At 34.6% G+C, this 21,693-nt stretch overlaps 1 protein-coding gene across 1 annotated transcript in view; it reads left to right on the top strand.

The window, feature by feature from the left end:
* LOC127857188 (uncharacterized) overlaps positions 1 to 16,938 on the top strand; it is a 53,071-nt gene extending 36,133 nt beyond the window's left edge. Inside the window, exon 9 of the mRNA XM_052393605.1 lies at positions 13,777 to 16,938. Coding sequence (XP_052249565.1) covers positions 13,777 to 15,983 — 2,207 coding nt within the window. The 3' untranslated portion in view covers positions 15,984 to 16,938. The remainder of the gene's footprint in view (positions 1 to 13,776) is intronic.
* Positions 16,939 to 21,693: the final 4,755 nt, after the last annotated feature.

Raw genomic sequence — 21,693 nt, forward strand, 5'->3', positions numbered from 1 at the left:
ATTTGTGCAAACTTTAAAAATCTTCTTGTCCATAACCGTATGGCATAGGGCTACCAAATTTGGTATGTAGTGACATCTTATTGTCCTCTACCAAGTTTGTTCAAATTATGCCCCTGGGGTCAAATTTGACCCTGCCCCGGGAGGTTAAACAATTGAAAATTTGCTTATATAAGGCTTATTTTGTGCAAACTTTAAAAATCTTCTTGTCCATAACCATTGGGCCTAGGGCTACCAAATTTGCCATGTAGTGACATCTTATAGTCCTCTACCAAGTTTGTTCAAATTATGCCCCTGGGGTCAAATTTGACCCTGCCCCTCGGGTTAAAAAATTGAAAATTTGCTTATATAAGGCCTATTTTGTGCAAACTTTAAAAATCTTCTTGTCCATAACCATTGGGCCTAGGGCTACCAAATTTTGTATGTAGTGACATCTTATAGTCCTCTATTAAGTTTGTTCAAATTATGCCCCTGGGGTCAAAAAATTGAACATTTGCTTATATAAGCCTATTTTGTGAAAACTTAAAAAATCTTCTTGTCCATAACCATTTGGCCAAGGGCTACCAAATTTGGTATGTAGTGACATCTTATAGTCCTCTACCAAGTTTGTTCAAATTATGCCCCTGGGGTCAAATTTGACCCTGCTCCGGGGGGTCAAAAAATTGAAAATTTGCTAATATAAGGCCTATTTTGTGAAAACTTAAAAAATTTTCTCGTCCATAACCATTGGGCCTAGGGCTACCAAATTTGCTATGTAGTGACATCTTTTAGTCCTCTACCAAGTTTGTTCAAATTATGTCCCTGGGGTCAAATTTGACACTGCCCTGGGGGGGTCAAATAATCGAAAATTTGCTTATATAAGGCCTATTTTGTGCAAACTTTAAAAATCTTCTTGTCCATAACCGTATGGCATAGGGCTAACAAACTTGGTATGTAATGACATCTTATAGTCCTGTACCAAGTGTGTTCAAATTAAGCCCCTGGGATCAAATTTGACCGTTCCCCAGGGGTCACAAAATTGAACATATGCTTATATTGGGCCCATATTGTGCAAACTATAAAAATCTTCTTGTCCATAACCATTGGGCCTATTTCTACCAAATTCGGTAGGTACCCAAACCAAAATCGCAAGCTTTTCTAACATGCTTGCGGCAAGCTTGCCGCAAGCTTGCAGCAAGCTTGCGAAGGAAGCTTGCGCAAGCTTAGAATTGGAACCTCGCAGCAAGCTTGCGCAAGCTTGCTGATAATTCTTGTTTTGCAAGCTTGCGCAAGCTTGCGATTCATTAAGCTTGCGCAAGCTTAGAATTGGAACCTCGCAGCAAGCTTGCGCAAGCTTGCTGATGATGTTTATTTGCAAGCTCGCGCAAGATTGCCGCAAGCTTGTTGATGATGTTTATTTGCAAGCTCGCGCAAGCTTGCCGCAAGCTTGCTGCAAGCTTGCAGATTCCATAGAACAGTACTTTCAAGTTTGTTCAACATTCCAATCTGAAAAAGTAAAGAGTACAAATGAACAATTTATATTTTACAGTTTATATAACATAGTATAATTATACATATATACATAATTGACATATTTGAACATTTCAACAAGTAAGTGCCCTTCTAGCATTTGCACATTTACTGTTAATTATGTCATTGCAAGCTGAATCGGACAGGCACAGTGTACCATTGTCTTTTTTAAATGCATTTAACACAAAATGTTTCACAGCCTGTGTGGCAACACAAGGCAAACATGTTGTTGATATTAAAGTATTATTGGCCTTCCCAGACCCATTGGCGCTGGACTTCGCAAGTTGTTCCCTGCTGAAAAGGACATCCAGCAGAGCAAATGTTAACTTTAGTGGATATTAATGGCTCCAGCATGCCGTTCTTGTGAAAGTTTCCCCTGAGTAATGTACACTTCGTGTTCTGGATGAAGGTGAACCTTTTTAACACCAGAGCTCTGCAAAAAAAGAGAAATCAATACCACTGAAATGTATATAATGTTATTATTTTTTATATCCTTTTATTTCAATAAATGTGACTGCAACCATAATTAGCAGGAAGCAAGTTCATGAGTTAAAATATCAAAAGATTAATTAATATGTTTCATAATGATGCTCTGAGGAATCTGCTATTCTGCTTTTTTTATGAAACTCATTGCAAGTTGAAAATTAGCTTTACAGTTCAGAGCTAACAGTTTATTTGTAAAAACAGGGTATAAGCATGTTATAGCATAGTGATATTTTTATTTACTTGTGATAACAGAAAACCTGATAATTTCTACATGACTCAATCATGACATGAAATTGATAAGCTACAGAAATCAACAAATAACCGCTTTAAACAAAAAATTATGTCAGCTTTGAATTGGTATTTTAACAGATAAGGTCAATGTCATTTGGCAATTTTCAGTTTCAATTTTTTAATATATTCTGTGATGCTTGTTGTTTTACCGTTTCACATTCCTCCCAATGATAAGTCCCTTGCAGACTTTGATCACAGTGGTCCAACTCAAGCCATTAGGTGGAGACTTCATGTTAAACTTAATGGTTTCCACTACACTGTATGTAAGCTGTACTGGTGTTGGTTTGTACACTGTCTGCTTTTGTGCTGCTCAGCTGTTGCAGTCTCCTTTTATCCCCCCATCCTATGATATTGTTGTTTTTACTTCAAATTGGCACACAACATTGACTTTCCATCACCCTTTTACATTTCCTACTGGAACACAGTACATGTACATAAATATAATTCAAATTATATTATTCAATAATCTAAATTAAAAAGGAATGCAGAAATCAAAATACACACCTTTATGCTGTTCTGTAGCATTCCAAAAACACAGGAATTTGGTGAAGAATCGTCAGAGACCAAAACACAGTAACCAGCCACTTTGAACCTCTTTTGAAACAAACTTATTGTTCATTTCCACACTGTATTAATTACATTGCTTTTTCACACAATACTCCCTTGCTATCAGAATTGCATGGCATTTTCTACACTACAATGTTAATTCCTCATTTTGCTTGGAATTATACCTACAATTTAGGTCAGTCAGTTGTTTAAACGCTCTTGATTCAAATACATGTAAACAACTTCCTGTGAATTACTAGTAACCAATCCAAAGCCTGTTAACCAGGTGGTTTTATAATCAGGTTCTTGTATGAGGGCTCAGCATTGTCAGGGAATATTGGGGCTGCAGAAAACCAGGTCCATGAGGTCAGCTGGGGGTCAGTGTTTATCTGATTAAACATTGTCATTTATGTATCATTTCATGGAGTTTGAGACTGGGAAAATGTGTTTTAGAAATTTAAACTACTATACATTTCTATTATAGTTTATCATGCATAGAAACTTGATTCATTTTGATAACATAAAAATATAATTAAAATAGTATTGTGTGAAATATTTAAAAGGATGAAAACCACCAAATCTTGTTATTTATAAAACTTTAATGAAATAATAATTAAAGAAGAGCAAAATTAGCAAAAAATAAGATAAATTAAAGGTGAATTGAAATATCAGCAATAACAATGTTAATGTCCCCCATTCTATACTGGGGGACATGCATGTATTGTTTTTGCCCTGTCTGTTGATTTGTTGATTTGCACAAACTTTAACATTTGGCCATAACTATAATTGAAGATAGCAACTTGATATTTAACATGCATGTGTATCTCATGGAGCTGCAATTTTGAGTGGAAAAAGGTCAAGGTCATCCTTCCAGGTCAAAGGTCAAATATATAGGTCAAAAGTGCTCAAAAGGGGACATAGTGTTTCACAAACACATCACTTGTTTTTACATATATTTTTATTTGTGTCGCATACAATACGGTGGTTATTATTATCCTCCGCCATTGGCGGAGGGATATTGTTTTGGCGTTGTCCGTCCGTCTTTCCGTTCGTCCGGCACTTTTGTGTCCGTCCGTCCGGAGCCATTTCTTGGAAGTGCTTTGGTGCATTTAATTGAAACTTGGTATGCGTATATATATGGATATGAGGATGATGCATGCCATGGAGTTATGGCCCTTTGTATCGTAAAAAAAAATGATTTTTTAGCGGAGTGTCAAATATAACACTTTTATGTCCAGAAGCATATTGGCGGGGGATATCAATTCAACAAATTTGCTTGTTAAATATGGAAACATAGCCTTGAATGCAAGTCCTATTTTCAACTTCACCAGACAATGTTGACCTATTTATTGATTTACACAGCAAAGAAACACTGGCCAATTAAGCCTTTGCAAAGAGATCATTTGGAAATCGTATCACAGAATGCCTAATCATTTCGAAGGTCAATGTTTCAGGGGGCATTTTCTCGAATTAGCCAAGAGATTGTTTGATTTTATTCATTCAGACATACTGGCGGGAAATTTATTTTAAATTTGATTGGCTTCTGAGAAGGTCGTGAAAGGTCAAAATTTATATCATGTTAAACAGCTAGGCCGAAAAAAATGTTATCTGATTATTAAGACTCTGTGTTTCATGCCATTAAATTTGAATCCCAATATGCTGGGGAAAAAATCAGCTTCCTTGAAATAATGATTTTTGTTAACTTTTTAGATATTTTTGTACTTTGAAATTTTTATTCATTTTCAGCTGACATGCTCTACTTTGAAATTTTCAACAGTTACTAAAAAGCTTGCGCAAGCTTGCATCCAAAAAAGCTTGCACAAGCTTGCACAAGCTCGCAGAATTTTGTATTAAAATACTTGCAAGCTTGCGCAAGCTTGCCGCAAGCTTGTACAAATTAAAATTTAGCTTCGCAAGCTTGTGGCAAGCTTGTCGCAAGCTTGCGGCGAGCTTGCCGCAAGCATTCATTTTGGTTTGGGTAGTGACATCTAATATTTCTCTACTTAGTTTGTTCAAATTATGCCCCTAGGAACAAATTCGACCTTGCCCCAGGGGTCACAAAAATGAACATATGCTTAAATAAGGCCTTTTTTGTGCAAATTTTAAAAATCTTCTTGTCCTTAATTATAGAGCCTAGGGCAACTAAATTTGGTATGTAGTGATATCTAATAGTCCTCTACCAAATTTGGTCAAATTATTCCCCTGGGCTCAAATTTGACCCGGCCCCGGGGGTCACAAAACTGAACATATGACGTTTACCAGTGGAGATTACTGCGGCCGTTTGGCTGTGACCAACAACAACATCAACATCTTGTAAACATGAGATAAAACCCTGTCATTTAGTGCCATTTTAGGTCAGATGGTGACTGCTTACAAAGGCATTGAAGTAAGAACATGTGTTATGAATGTTTTTCTTATAAACTGAAAAAAGTCGGGTTTTATTTAAATATGTCGAAAGTGACCATATATCCGGATGAAAATATTTTGGATGACATGTTAATTTCATGTCTTTTTTGTAGTGTTAAAACCAGTTTAATAATATATTATTGATTTTAAAAACACAACTTCCATGAACATGATATAATTATTACAAGGAAAGTCAATATATGATATTGCACGGTAAACTCAAACTTTGTATCCAAGAGAAGGTGTTGAAATTAATGAAGTGCAATGATCTTAACTATCGTATATGCTGCTTTTTAATAACTTATGATTCATTGTTCCATTTGTGAATCGTGACTGATCATGAATTGTTGAAATGATTGTCAATTGCTCAACAATCCATATATATTTCTGACCATTTTATAATTTTCTTAATATAAGTTATGAATTGATCTTAGAAGTCAAATATATTACTTAATTAAATACATTTATAAATATCAAGAAATAATCTTTAGATTATCATAATATTCTCAGGCCTGTTGGTCTTAGGGATGTGTGAGTTGATGAGCAATTTCTCCTTTTATCACAATTATTTCTACCCTACCTGATCATTTCCTTCATATTCCATTTTAATTCAATTGACGTCTGCAACCTCTTTCAAATTGGGAAAGTCCAAAATGTGTTGTTTGGTAAAGGGTTAAGGCATTTTGATTCCTATGAGTCTTGTGAATCTGTTTCAAATCAAATGCGTAGATTTGATCTTCAGCATCTAAAAATATGTGAAATAGGAAGAACGACAATATCTTTTGGAGAGATAAATGTGCCTACGTTATAAGCAAAGGACCTGTGCAACAATTCCGAGGCTTTTTTGTCTGTTTAGTTAACACGGTAGTAACTTTTTCCATATATAAAAATGCTCACCCTTCCAACTTTAAGCGCCCAGTGGGACGAGGGAAAGAAAGAGAAAGTCACATGCTTGAGTACATTTCAACCCATGCGCATTACACGTTTTTTTTCGCAAAAAAAAACAGTGGAGCGATACAGGGCCATCATGGCCCTCTTGTTTTTTCTTAGTTCAACTTATAGTGATTGATAGGGAAATAAACTGAATGTTGAAATTTATGTATTTATTAGTTTTTGGGGAAACCTTCAATTGGGATGTTTAGGCAATCTTGTAGGAAAAAACAAACTTTTTGAGGTTGAGAATGGGGGGAAATTTCAGCCCCAAATTTGACAAAAAACGCACACAGGGCTTCTTGAATAATAATTGTAATGTAATACTACCAATTGACTGCGGAATAAATGTTCAAATATATATTTTAATTAGAATTCCATGGATATGATTGCAGACAATGCCTGTGGAAACTAAGTGGAACAAGGAAAAATGCATTTTTTTATTAAGAGTGTAATATAATATAGGAACTAAATATATACTCTATGTAGCATTGTAGCGTATAATATGCCCTTTTAAAGTTTTTACTTTTTCTTTTGAAACAATATTGTCAAGCAAGTATGCATTGTTAGCCAATATCAAGTGCGCATACTTAAGCTAATAAGTGACAACTGTCCTTCTTGACTAAGAGGTATGGGAAAAATGGCTGTACGAATATTGTATTAAAAAATCCCCACAAAAGTTATGTACGATATTTTTAACTTTATGTCCGGACTGAAAGTACCACCAACACCAGGATTGCAGCGACATTCAAAACTGAAGTAGAGTGTTGTAAGATAATTATCAAGATAGAATAACATAATTTCTCGGCTGATTGAAATATGGTTCGTGTTTGTTGAAAAACATTTCCACAACGAGGCTGGCCTGGTTTTTAGTTTAACACAACTTCCCATGGCTAATTTTATCATGTTGTTAACTTTAAAAGACAAATCATTTAAAATATGTCCATGCTTCACAATGTCTTGTTCAGAAGAATTTCACTACCAACAATCTGCAGCTCACTTTGACATTTCTATAATAGGCATCTAATAGACATAATTATCATGGGTGTCACTTGCCCGGATTTTTCCTTCCAGGTTCAATTTTGAGATCAATGTTTATCCAATTAGTTTTTTAGGGGGGTGGGGGTTGGGACAAATTCGTTTGAATGCACAATCATTTGAAAATGAATATTGTTATAGTTTTCCCAACATTCTGGAAGTTTGTTCTCGGTACCGATTTTGCCTGGTCTTTTATTTATGGATTTCTGATTAGTATGCGGCTGGCACGGACATGAATGGTAACTGACAAACAGCTATGCTACTTTCTGAAATCTTTCAAGTCTACGAAATGTTGCAAGTGTCCGCCATCTTGACATTTTTAGTGATCTGTTAGCTAAGTATAGCTCTGCAATAGCATATTGTAAAGCAATATGTTAACCAACTTGATAATGACGGTCAATTGCAGACAACGGTCAGTCTGGATTCCCCCCCCCCAATTGTCCACTACGGCCAACGGCCAGTATATTGCACTTCGAAAGTCATGTTTGAACTGAAAACAACAGTCACGCCTCAGTCGTTTCAAGTCGCAAAAATTAAGAACACAAACGAAACAGGTGCACGTAAAAATACGAATTCACAACGCCAAAGCACGAGTGAAAGACAAATTCAATAGATATTTATTGCCGATAAGGTGTTAAAGACTACACTAAGCTGGCGATTGTTATTATAAGAAGGCGATAAAAGGATTAGTGATCGTCTATTCAGAAAAAATATACATTGAATTGCAACTTTTATAACACTATAAATATTTTTTAACAAGATATTGGCGTCATTTTCTTTGAATTAGAAGGGTACAGTTACACCGTACTTTTGGTTTATGACAGTAAAAAAGCTTTAATAATTGTTGGGACGTGACGTCAATGACACGTGACAATCTTTATTTAAACATACATCACACTGAATATAAACCGAACTGTCGAATTTACTGAATAAACGAGATGCATGAGTAAACAACAATTCTCTTGTTGATAGGGTCATAGATTTAGTTAAAATAAGATATGAAATTAAATCAAATTATCAGACATTATTCTGTATTATTTAATAGAATAAATTTATATTATTATGCTAAGTTATCGGCAATCAGCCTTTGTTTTACTCTGTGTTCGAACGAATGAGTGAGGTAACGACGTAGCAATACTACCAACTGACCAACCATGTAAAAAGTGTTGATCCGAAATTAGCCACGACAACGGTACTTTGGTCATTTCCCTTGACTGACCGCTGTTCTCAGTTTTGGCTGTACTTATTTTATTTCATGTGAAAAAACACGTAAGCGGTTTTGAACTGTCGTTTTCGGATACATTAATTGTTCGTCGATTTTTTTTCGACATTATAATATTATTACAGAATGACAAATACACATGCCGTGATATGGATGATCTGGTTTAAAATATTGTGCATTGTACTCACGGGAAATTGCAACACAAAAGTACAATAAGCTTGGGCTCTGGGGTTTCCACCATAAGGGCTCTGCCTTTATCCCAGTTGGGGACCTGTGGCCCCAGACCCCCCGCTTAATTTTCCTGATTTCAAATTTGGGACAATTGACACCCCGAATTAAGAATCTCAAACATACCATGGCAGTGAAGGAGAAAGATTTGAGGTAAATTACATTCTACATGTATTTCTATGAAGTCAGTCAAGAGCCACATATTCAGAAAACTGATGCAATTTTAATTAAGTGCTATTCCGAACAATCCACGCTCACAGTACTCACAGTCAACAAGGATGTGTGATAACCCTCTTGTTTTACTGTAACTGTCGTATCTATAGGTTTGAACATAGTTTTGCCATAATTGTATGCACCGAGAACATTGATTTCCAATAGAATTGCGTACATGTTAATGTTTAAGGGAATGAGTTTCAAGTTTATCCTTAATTGTTATAGATAACTGTTAAAAATAAAAACTTTAATACTGGTTTAACCCTTTCCCTCATAAGAAGCAAAGTGAAAATGGCTTTTGCAACTAGCATAAAACTAAAACAGCCTGCGTGTAACTAGCAGTCTGTTCAGGTTTTATGTTGTTTGCTGCTCATCAGTAACTAAGGGTTGGAAATGAAGCCTTTACAACTTGAATCTTGTAAGAAAGGTCTTTAACTAAATTCAACTTTCTATGGGACTACAAATGCGTCAAAATATGTATCTAAGTGGTAAAGGGTTAAATAAACCGGCAAGCAAACATCAGCTGTGACTTAAACTTAGGCCTCACCATCATCAATCTAAAGTTAAAGAATAAGTGCATACCAAGAACCCTTGCATCCGATTTGACTTGGAGAAACTGAAATATACCGAGATAGCAGAGGCATTCCAAGCACATCGTCGTGGCAAATTTGTAGCCTTGAACATCCTAGACAATGACATTGACACTATCACCAACAACATCAATGAAGTCCTGCAGTCATTGGCCAAATAAGTTTTTGGTAGGGAGAAGGAAGAACAACCCATGGGTGACGACCGAGATCATGGACCTCTGTTACAAAAGAAGAGAGCTGAGGCATGAGAAGTACACCAGCCTGGACTCCAGGACACAATACCAGAAAGAGAACAGGGAGGTAAAAACAAAGCTGAATGAGGCCAAGGTGGAGTGCAATTAGGAGCATTTTATCAATATTGACAAACAGATGACCACAGGCATAAGTAAGGAGCACCCTCAAGACCCTCACGTATATAAGTCATCCCAAGGCCAGTTTTAAAGCAGACACTGATGGGAACCTTCTGACCAAGTGTGCTTCAATCTTGAACAGATTGACCAAATACTGCAGCAACCTCTATATCTACCCGCTTCAATAAGACCACAGTCTCCTTCAAAACCATCCAAGTACTTAGTCGGGAAGATGATGGAACAACTTGTTCACTTGTGCAGTCTAGCCAACGCTTGGGTCTTATTTGGACATCCGCGGTACTGCCCTTCCCGAAAAAGTGTGTAAAATGCGCATTTAATGCGCATTAAATGTGCATTTAATGCGCATAAAACGCAGCGGTATTGGCACCGTATTATTCACTTTACCAAGTGCATTTTTCTGTGCAAAAAAGTGTATTTTTTCTGCATTTTTCTCTCAAAAAATACACTTTTCAAGTGTATTAATGCGCTTAAGTGTATTTTTAAGTGTATTTAAGTGTACTAAAGTGCACTAATACGCTTCAGTTTTATTTGTTCCCCAGAAACTGCACTTCAAGTGTATTTAAGTGCATTTTAACTGCGTTAATTAAGTGCATTAATACACTCAAGTGTATTTTTTTATACTAAAAAATACGCTCAAGCGTATTTTTGAGTGTATTAGTGCACTTAAAATAAACTCAAGTGTATTTTATATTAAAAAAATACGCGCGAGCGTATTTTTAAGCGTATTAGTGCACTTAAAATACGCTCAAGCGTATTTCATAAAAAATACGCTTAAGTGTATTTTTAAGCGTATTAATGCACTTAAACTACACTCAAGTGTATTTTATTAAAAAAATACGCTCAAGTGTATTTGTAAGCGTATTAGTGCACTTAAAATTCACTCAAGTGTATCTTTTTAAAACGAGTATTTTTAAGATAGATAATGATACACTTAAGGGTATCTTTGAAAAATGAGTATTTTAAAGATACATTCATTTGGATATGAAAAGTGACCAGTTTAAATATGAACTGAAACAAGTACAGCAAATAAACTTTGTAAATAAACATATTTATTAACATTAAATAACATATCTACATTCAACGAAATCACAGCATACAATCAAGCATTTTTAACAGCATGTTTCCCTGTCCCCATACTTTTTGGGTTACATTCATTTTTACAATGAAAAATAACATGTCAATAATATACATTATTAAACAATATCACAAAAATTGCAATGTGAAATCAAATATGTTGATATGCGTGGTATTGGTGACCCCGTTGTAGTTGTTGCTCCCTTCATGGAGCAAGTCACAAGCTGGTGGGGAGTGAATAGTCGGCACATGGTCTGTGCGATGGCCTTCACCTCCCTGGTTTCATGCTGGATTTCAGCTTTAATGATACTCTGGAACCAAAAAAAGAAAGGGAGTTTTAACAAAATATTTACAGGTAATTTTCCAAAGCTTGTAATTTACTTTCATCACATTTCAAACTCTAAAAATATTTGTCACATCGGTCAGAATTGTGACGCTTTTAAAATGCAATAACCTGTATAGTTTTACCTCTCAACAAATCCAGCTTTCTTGTTCAAGGACAGGGCGAGGTTTGCCCACTTCAGTTCCCCTCAAGTTGGCCAGCTCATGCAGGGTAAAAGCCTGGTGTAAAAGTCCATACATCAGGTAGTATGATAACCCCTTTTGCTCTTGGGGCAAGAGTTTAACCTTCAACATTAAAATGTAAGGGAAAAAAATCTGTTCAGTAATAACCAGAAATATCTATAAATAACAATAAAGATGACAAAAATCATAAAACACAACCACAACAATTCACTGTACACAACATTTACACTTTGTCATCTGTATGTTTATCTATATTTGCTTCAAATTGTGTTGTTTTTCCTTCAAATTGCAATACATTAACTTATCAATTTACATTTCCCATTGACAATAAATAAATATAATAATGATCATAATTAATTCAATAAACTAAATAAAAAAGGATGAAGAAATGACAATACAAACCTGTTAAAACTGTTCTTCAGTATTCCAAAAAAAAACAGTTGAACCTCTTTTCCAACAAACTTATTGTTGATTTCCAAATTGTAGTTAAAAACACATTGTTTTCATCACACAAAACTTCATGCTGACAGTATTTCAAAACATTTTACAGAACAATTATAAGTCTCAATGTTAATTTAATTTGGCTCAATATTCAATTGCTGAAACCAGCTTGTTTTTCAAAAGTTGTTGTTTTCAAATAATTTCCTGTGCAAAAATTTGAACCAATCAAAAGTCTTATACCTCATTCCAGCCTTATGTCTGGGCAACCCCTATCAGTAGCCTTATCTGCCCCTAGATAATCAGTACCCTGTTTAACTCTGAATGCCTGACAGATTGTTATCTGTTTATTGTTAGTGGTGTGAAAAGGGGTGTTTTTAGGTTTGTTGCCTGTTTATGTAGCACAGGTCATGTTTGGCATCTTTTTTTTTTGCAAATTAAGAAAATGGATATGATGGTATCATATGAAACTGAATGTGAATGGCAACAGTTGAAAATATTGCTTTTAAACATATTTGTATTTGACAGAACATTTACACTTATTTCAATTTATTGGAAAGTGTTATTTATTGACTTAATTCATAATTGTTATTTAACCAGATATTTTTTTATATTTTAATATTGATTAGAATAGACAGACAGATACAAAATAGAAAGATAGGTAATAATTACATTTTTATTTTAATGATTTCTCACATCATAGTTATATATTGCGTATTACATGTTTTGAATAAACTTAAAAAAAACACTTATGTGGGTTGTTTATTTTTTTGTTTAATTTTATGAGCAGACAAATTTCAACAGTAAGACCATTAATATAATGTGAAGATAAGAAAGAATTCAGTACAAGCCTGCTATTAAAGACATTGCTGTCCTTTAACTTCAGTTATTTCCTATAGTGTTCTGATTAAGTCAAATGATTAAAAATACACAGAATATTAGAGTTATACTTATTTTAAAGAAGATACACTTGAACAGAAAGCGTATTTTTTGACAAATAAGAAGATACACTTAAATGCACAAAAATGCACTTCTTGCATAAAAAGATACGCTTTGTCTACAAAAGATACACTTGTTTTGAAAAAGATACACTTCCTAGATAAAAAAGTACAGAAAAATACGCTTGAAGAAAATGAAGATACAGACAAAATGCACTTTAATGCACTTACCAAGGAAAAAGGTGCAGAATTAATACACTTTTAGTAAAAAGCGCAGAAAAAATACACTTTTTTAAGCGTATTTTGGTAAAAAGCGTATTTTATTTTGGGAAGGGTGGTGCCATTCTTGGACAGGGTTGCTGCCAAGTACTCTTGACACATCTTCCATCTTCTCTCTGTTCATGGTGCTAACTGCACTGTTGTTGTTCATGTTGTTCATCATGATCTCCAACTTCTCTTGCAAATAGTCTGTTGGTTAGATCTTGGAGTTCACTGCTGGTGCACAAATGAAATCAATGTCATCAGCAAATTGAAAGTTGGAGATGGGTTTCCAGCGATGGAGATAGAGATGCGGTGGTCTTTCAGGGTCTCCTGCATTATCTTCTTAAGGAAAACGTTAAACAATGCGGTTGAGAGCAGACATACATGTTGGACGCCCACTTATTCTGAAGAATTCCCCGATCTGTCCTTTGAAAAGTACTGTCCTGTTTTCGTTTTCGTATAAGTCTTTGATGACCTGCACCAACCCTTTGTCCATGTTGAGTCCCCTCATAACCTGCCATACGAGGTTGTCAAAACTTTCTTAAAGTCGATAAAGTTGTGAAAGAGCTTAGTTTTTATTGCAGGTATTTCTCAATTTTTCTATCCCTCTAACAACTAAGCTAGCCTGTCTGACGTGTTATTTGTAATATGCCTTTCTTTGCAAACGTGAAAATTCTTTAGTGTAATTAGTATGCACTGTTTTATGCTTTCAGAATCAAGGAAAACCCCTGAGGATGTTCAACAATTGGATCCGAAAGCAATCACACTCTTTTACAAAGCTCTTAAAGATGGAAAAGAAAAGGTCAATAATATTCGCCTGATGGTCGTAGGCATGTATGGTGTGGGAAAAACATCTTTGATAAACAATTTGATTTGGGAATTTCGTAACAAAACACACGCAAAGCAACCTCTGAGCACAGAAGGTATCGATATACATAGGTGTAAGTTGATGACAGATGGTGATTGGTGTTTAGATAAAGATTTAAAAGGGGTCAAATATGAAGGGCGCATTCAAAAACTTGTTTGTAACAACCAGATGTCGACGGACACGCATTCAGAAACTGAGTATAATGATGAAACTGCTAACAGTCATGTTACGCTCTATGAAAGAATCACATCTACTAAGGATCATGAAACTCAAACACAAAGTGAGCCATTACAAACTTTCAAAGAAAGATTAGCCTTGGAAAAAGATGATGAAATTTTGCAACATGGCATCAAGTTTGCCAAGAAGATGCTTGAAACTAATAGCGATAATTCAGAAAAGGGCAAGGCTTTGCTTGATGAATCTAAAAGTGAGATCACTGTTTCAGTTTGGGATTTTGCCGGTCAGACACTGTACTATTCAACTCATCAGTTCTTCTTGAATAAGAGGTCGATATACGTAGTGGTGATGGACATGACAAAAAGTTTGGAAGATGTTGTAAGTAAATCGGATGGAATTGGAATTTGGTGTGGTTTGGTGGATGAGTGCACCTATTTGGATATATTTAAATTTTGGCTTAATTCAATTCACATGAACAGTGATTATCAAGCTGGAAAAAGAACAATAAAGCCAACTATTATTTTAGTTGGCACGCGAAAAGACAAAATGAAGGGAAGTGCTGAAGAAATAGAGAAGAATATGAATTTGTATTTTGACGACGCTTTATGTAGCTTTGATGAAAACTCGCCAGTCTTTGAACATATTTATAGTAACAGATTTCTTGTAAATAATCTGTCTCCAAATGATCCTGCTTTTGGAGAGTTGCAAAAAGAAATTATAAGCTTGGCTGCGAAGCAAGATTACTGGGACGAAGAATATCCTGTTCGATGGATTCACATGGAACAAACATTGGACAAAATGAGAGCTCAAAAGCTGCAGATAGTTAAAATGAAAGATGTTGAAGAAGAAAATCTTAAAAAGGTACACCCATTGGGTAGAGAAGAACTAACCTTGTTTCTGGAATTGCAGCACAAACAAGGCAATATCATATTTTTCAACTCAGGCAAGCTTAAGGATTTTGTTGTTCTTGCTCCTCAATGGATCATTGAAGCTTTCAAATGTTTCATACCTCATAATCAGAAAATAAAAGCCACTGTTTTGAAAGATTGGGAAGAATATAAAAAACACGCAATTCTCAAACCCAATGTTCTCAGCGAAGTTATGAAAAACAGTCCTCCCTACATACATGAATACGAGGATGCTGTTATAAGATACATGGAATATCTAAATGTAATAGCACAGCCTTTGCCAAATGCAGATGCTATAAATGGAATCCCAAATCAACATGAAAGGGTACGGGACGAAACTAGTGGCTTATATGATTACAATCCTAAAATGTTAAATTGCCACATCGTTCCTTGTCTCCTAAGCAGGGCACCGCCACCAATAGACAGCTTTACTTCACCTGATAAACCACGAACACCAGTTCTAGCTTTTGTGTTTTGCGGAAAGTTTATGCCCCCCTCTTTCTTCCACAGGCTTGTAGCTGTTTGCATTCGTGCTTGGCCTATCAGCCAGGAGCGTGACCAATATTGTTTATTTAATGGCTTGGCTATATTTGATCTGAATTCAATATATACGTTGAGAATATGGTATATGGATTACATAATTTATGCTAGGATAGTTTGTTGCTCAGAAAATGCTAAGCTAGACAATTTCGTCTGGCGGATTCAAGAAGTTCGACACACACTTAAGAACAGTTTACAAGACTTTGTTCATCAATCTTCTCCTGCATTTGAAGAGAACATTCAGTGCCCAAACATGAAGGTGTCCTTGCATAATAAAGGATTGTTCAGAGTGAAACAGTTTGATTATGAAACTGAGATGTCTTGTCCCGTATGTAGCATTCCACATACTGTGAAACGATCAGACGCTATGAAACATTGGTTCAACGAGATGTTGGATCAAAATGAAACGGATATGGAAATAAACTAGTGGCATAGATTATTGCAATCCTAAAATGTAAGATTGCCTTATTGTTCCTTGTCTACTGAGAATGGCACCACAATGAATCGACAGCTTGAAGGTACGCCAAATATCGCCCAACATACCATGTATGCAATTGAACAATTGTTGCAGAGTAATTTGTTTAATGTACTTATATTGCTTCATTGAAAATCATATGATTGCAAGTAACCTACACATTCCAGTTTTGCTAAAAAAATGTGTTTGTAATTGTAAATACACTGTTTGTGACATTATGTTATTGTACATTTTTGCATTGAGTGAAAATTAATGCCATGCTTGTTTCCATGTCAAGACAAATACAGAATATTATATCATTTTATGTACTGAAATAAACACATTGTAATTTGTTAAAATTTTATGTTGGGTCTCTTACTAACATGTAAACAGAGCAATGTCCAATTTGTTTAAGGACAAATGATAAAAATTCCAAATAAATACATACATTTTTATGCCCCCGAAGGAGGGCATATAGTGATCGGAGCGTCCGTCTTTCCGTCACACTTTGCATTTAGGTTTTGTGTTTAGGTTTCGAAAATGCTCATAATTTCTATGTCGCTTCAGATATCAACTTGATATTTGGCATGCATGGCATCTCATGGAGCTGCACATTTTCAGTGGTGAAAGGTCAAGGTCATCCTTCAAGGTCAAAGGTCAAAAAAACATAAATCAAAGCGGCGCAGAAGGGGGCATTGTGTTTCTGACAAACACATCCCTTGTTATATATGTTTCATATACTGTAAATATTTTACACAAATTGTATTACTTATATTGAACAAGCCACCCTAACTGTTTGCACGTGTCTGTTTCGTTAAAATAAAAATGTATATAATTATGGGAATGTTTCCTTCAAATTATGTATTATTTCAAAAGTTTTGTTTGTGCATAAGGTAAATATGTTTACAATGTATATGAATTTTCAACATTTCTGTTTTGTATCTGCACTTTTTTCTTTTTTTCCAATTAAGCTATTGAACTTGCAAGACTACTTGTATTAATAGTGAATTTTAGATTTTACATAGTTACTCCTCTTATGTTATGTTATTCATCACATTTCACGATGTACAAACTAAATTTTGGTTCAGTTTGTGGAATATATATATATTTTAAATATAGACTTTATTAACCTCGTCCATAGGTTTGTGCAGGTCGAGGCCATCCTGCTCCATACCTTACAAAATATTATGTGTTAGTAGCTCATAATTAATATATATGTGTATATATATATATATATATATATATATATATATATAAATATATATATATATATATATATATATATATATATATATATATATATATATATATATATATATATATATATATATATATATATATATATATATATATATATATATATATATATATATATATAAACATTGTAAAAATCATACAACAAGAATTCATTGTAGTATAATACACGTATTATAATAAAAGTACATGCACAAATAACACATATATAATTTTTATCTATTTAGAGGGTTAATAAAGATTAAATATATGGAATACACAAATTTTAAAAAGTGTGAAGGAAAAAAAAGCATGTCACCAGTGTACTAAAAATATGTTTAGTTGTACATATTTTGTTACAGTGAATTATATAGGCTTGGGTTCATTCTATGAGTATTCTTAAATCTGACCAATTAGGGAATTCATTATTTTGATGAGTTGTCTGCTTTTGGATTTCCCATGATAAAAGTAGACTTCTCTTAAGTCCTGGAACATTTGGGATTTTGTTTGTTTGTTTTCACATAAAGACATACTTTTTAATTTCAAGAAGCAATATATTGATAGGTTTCATTTTTTCCGTACAAATTCTAAGAATCATGTCCTGGCAATAGAGTGTGGGCATATTAACATTATTTATATTCAATACGTTTGAAACATGTTGAACAATTATTTGGATGTGCTCACAACCCCAGAAAGATGAGTTAAAGTTTCCTCATATTTATTACAAAAAAGTACATTTATTATTATCAACAATTTTCATTTTATAAAGCAGATATTTAGTACCTAACATTCTATGTATTATTCTAGTATGTAACCATTGTGTGTAAGTATCTCTGGTTATTTTATAAACAAAGCTGTGCACATACTTCCAGTCAATATTATTATGCCCCCCTTCGAAGAAGAGGGGGTATATTGCTTTGCACATGTCGGTCGGTCTGTCGGTCGGTCTGTCGGTCCGTCCACCAGGTGGTTTCCAGATGATAACTCAAGAACGCTTGGGCCTAGGATCATGAAACTTCATAGATACATTGATTATGACTCGCAGATGACCCCTATTGATTATCAGGTCACTAGGTCAAAGGTCAAGGTCACGGTGACCCGAAAGAGTAAAATGGTTTCTGGATGATAACTCAAGAACGCTTATGCCTAGGATCATGAAACTTGATAGGTAGATTGATCATGACTCGCAGATGACCCCTATTGATTTTCAGGTCACAAGGTCAAAGGTCAAGGTCACGGTGACCCGAAATAGTAAAATGGTTTCCGGATGATAACTCAAGAACGCTTATGCCTAGGATCATGAAACTTGATAGGTAGATTGATCATGACTTGCAGATGACCCCTATTGATTTTCAGGTCACTAGGTCAAAGGTCAAGGTCACGGTGACCCGAAATAGTCAAATGGTTTCCGGATGATATCTCAAGAACGCTTATGCCTAGGATCATGAAACTTCATAGGTACATTGATCATGACTTGCAGATGACCCTTATTGATTTTCAGGTCACTAGGTCAAGGTCACGGTGACCCGAAATAGTAAAATGGTTTCCGGATGATAACTCAAGAACGCTTACGGCTAAGATCATGAAACTTCATAGGTACATTGATCATGACTGGCAGATGACCCCTATTGATTTTCAGGTCACTAGGTCAAAGGTCAAGGTCACGGTGACCCGAAATAGTAAAATAGTTTCCGGATGATAACTGAAGAACGCTTATGCCTATGATCATGAAACTTTATAGGTACATTGATCATGACTGGCAGATCATTCCTATTGATTTTCAGGTCACTAGGTCAAAGGTCAAGGTCATGGTGACCCAAAATAGTAAAATGGTTTCCCGATGATAACTCAAGAACGCTTATGGCTAGGATCATGAAACTTCATAGGTACATTGATCATGACTCGAAGATGACCCCTATTGATTTTCAGGTCACTAGGTCAAAGGTCAAGGTCACTTTGACAAAAAACATATTCACACAATGGCTGTCACTACAACTGAGAGCCCATATGGGGGGCATGCATGTTTTACAAACAGCCCTTGTTAAATATTGCAATTCATTTTGCTTCACTTGAAGGTTTTTCAGTATTTGAAATAATAGTTTCATATACTAGTCTATTTTGTTTCTGTGCAAAAACAAATTTTAGGTAACAAGAAATATAAGCTTCATCATTGGATGTTGCTTTTACAGATGCAAAACCTGAGTTTTAATGAACTATGCTACAGATCGTTTTAGACCTTCGTAAAATAGAAAATTGATATTTTTACCTGTACAAGCTTCAATTTCTTGCTTAGATTTAATTTTTCCAGAGGTACATAATATGTCTCTTATAAATCGTATGCCACGTTCATACATACTTTTTCATAAAAACTATTATCACCGATCTTTAAGTTGTTGTTATTAAAAAGTGGCATGTCAAGTAAATCATCAGGGTTTTTTGATTTTGTTTATGTACATTCTATAATATATCAGCACATCCCTCCAGAAAAGATTTGTAAGATTTTCAACAATTTTGTCGATATAAGCATTTCCCATATTTATCTTTTTTTTTAACATTGAGCAGTGAATACACAAGTTGGAAACATTTTCCTGTACATGTTACTTATTTCTCTATCCATGTAAGCTTCATACTTTTTTCAAATGAGTAAACATCAATCATATTGAGCCCTCCATCTTCATAAGATTTTATAAGTATATTATGCTTAAAGTAACAATCACGCTCAAAAATATCGAATATTTCGTTAAATAAAGCTAACCCATAAAAAATCAATGTTCCTTTTAGCAAAATTTCAACGTTAGATGTTGTCTGGTAGAATTGATTTAACGAGATACAAAATGCTTGTTTTTATTTTTTTGTGGCCACAAATAATTCCATTTATATCTACCGTGAAATATCCGAACATTTACGGGCGAACACGAGATTTGATACGGTAAGCGTCGGAAGCATGACGTAGCTCTCATGGATAATCATTTTGTGAAATCAAAATGAATTCTGGGTAACTGGAACTTAGCGAATGCGAAAATGGCTTGTATAAATTATGCAAATGAACGCAACCCGAATGAATCTGATCCTGACTCGAAAGCGAAAGAACATTACATCGTGGAACGATATTTAGATGCTTAAAACTTGCTGAATGCTTGTAATATAACGTTTTTACATCAATGTTACTTGTTTTTAGGGTCTTCCTATTGTAATTAACCATCGTATGGTACTACTTGTTGTCGAATGTTTTTATATAGCATAATACAGTAGCCGTATGTATTGGTGAGCGTGATAGTGACTTTAATTTTTATAGGTCCATTCCATATGAAGTTGTTAAAACAATTTTGGATTTGTTACAAAACATTGGATCCTGGGCTAGGAAGAGAAGTGTGTAAAAAGGGGAAGCAACAATGTTTTAACTATGATTATCTTTCCTAATGGTGTAAGATATCTTCTTTTCCAAAATTGTATTACACTTTGTAAACTCGCTATTTTGTTTTGAAATTTTAACTCAGCCATTTTTTCTAAATCTACATCAAATATTATGCCTAACACTTTGAAATTTGTTGTGCCCCATTGAAGTTTGTACTTAATTTTAATTGAGTGAGTGCTATATTTTTTTAACCTATCCATATCAGATTTGTTTTGTCAAAGTTTATTTTCAATCCAGACTCTAAAGCAAAATTATGTAATAACTGCAAAACAGAATTAAGAAAGATATCAGAACCATCTAAGAAGAGAGAGGTATCATCTGCATATTGAGATATCTTATATTCAACATTTTCTATTTTTATTCCTTTTATTTTTTATGAGTTTCGAATTAGAATGGCCAAAATTTCTGCGCTTAAAATAAAGATATATGAGCTGATTGTGTCACCTTGACGGCATCCTCTTTCAATTCTAATGAAATCTGATAGAAACCCATTTATTTGAATAGTTGTCATGGTGTTATATAAGAAGAGATGGACCCATTTTCTGAGCATAGTACCAAAATTAAAATGCAGTAAGGTTTTTTCAATAAAATTAAAGGAGCGTGTATCGAAGGCCTTTTCAAAGTCCAATGTCATTTAAAGTCCAGGTATTTTGTTATATTTTGTGTATTTTAAAATATCGTATAGTAGTCTTGTGTTTTCTCCTATATATCTACCTTTAATAAAGCCAGTTTGGTCGTCAGAAATAAGTTTGTCTAGAACAGTTTTTAGCTCACCTGAGTGATAGCTCGGGGTGATCTATTGTGATCACTCACAGTCCGGCGTCCGGCCGTCCGTCTGTAAACAATTTGTAAACATCTTCTTCTACTAAACCATTGAGCCAATTTCAACTAAATTTCATGTGGAGCATCCCTAGGTCATGGGACAAAAGAATTGTTAAAAAAAATTTGATCACATAACCAAGATGGCCGCCATGACCATATATGGTAAAAACCTTAAAAAATCTTCTTGTCAGAAACCGCTCATCAGATTTTCAA

The sequence above is a fragment of the Dreissena polymorpha genome, chromosome 14 (genome assembly GCF_020536995.1).
Source record: "Dreissena polymorpha isolate Duluth1 chromosome 14, UMN_Dpol_1.0, whole genome shotgun sequence".
Classification (NCBI taxonomy): domain Eukaryota; kingdom Metazoa; phylum Mollusca; class Bivalvia; order Myida; family Dreissenidae; genus Dreissena; species Dreissena polymorpha.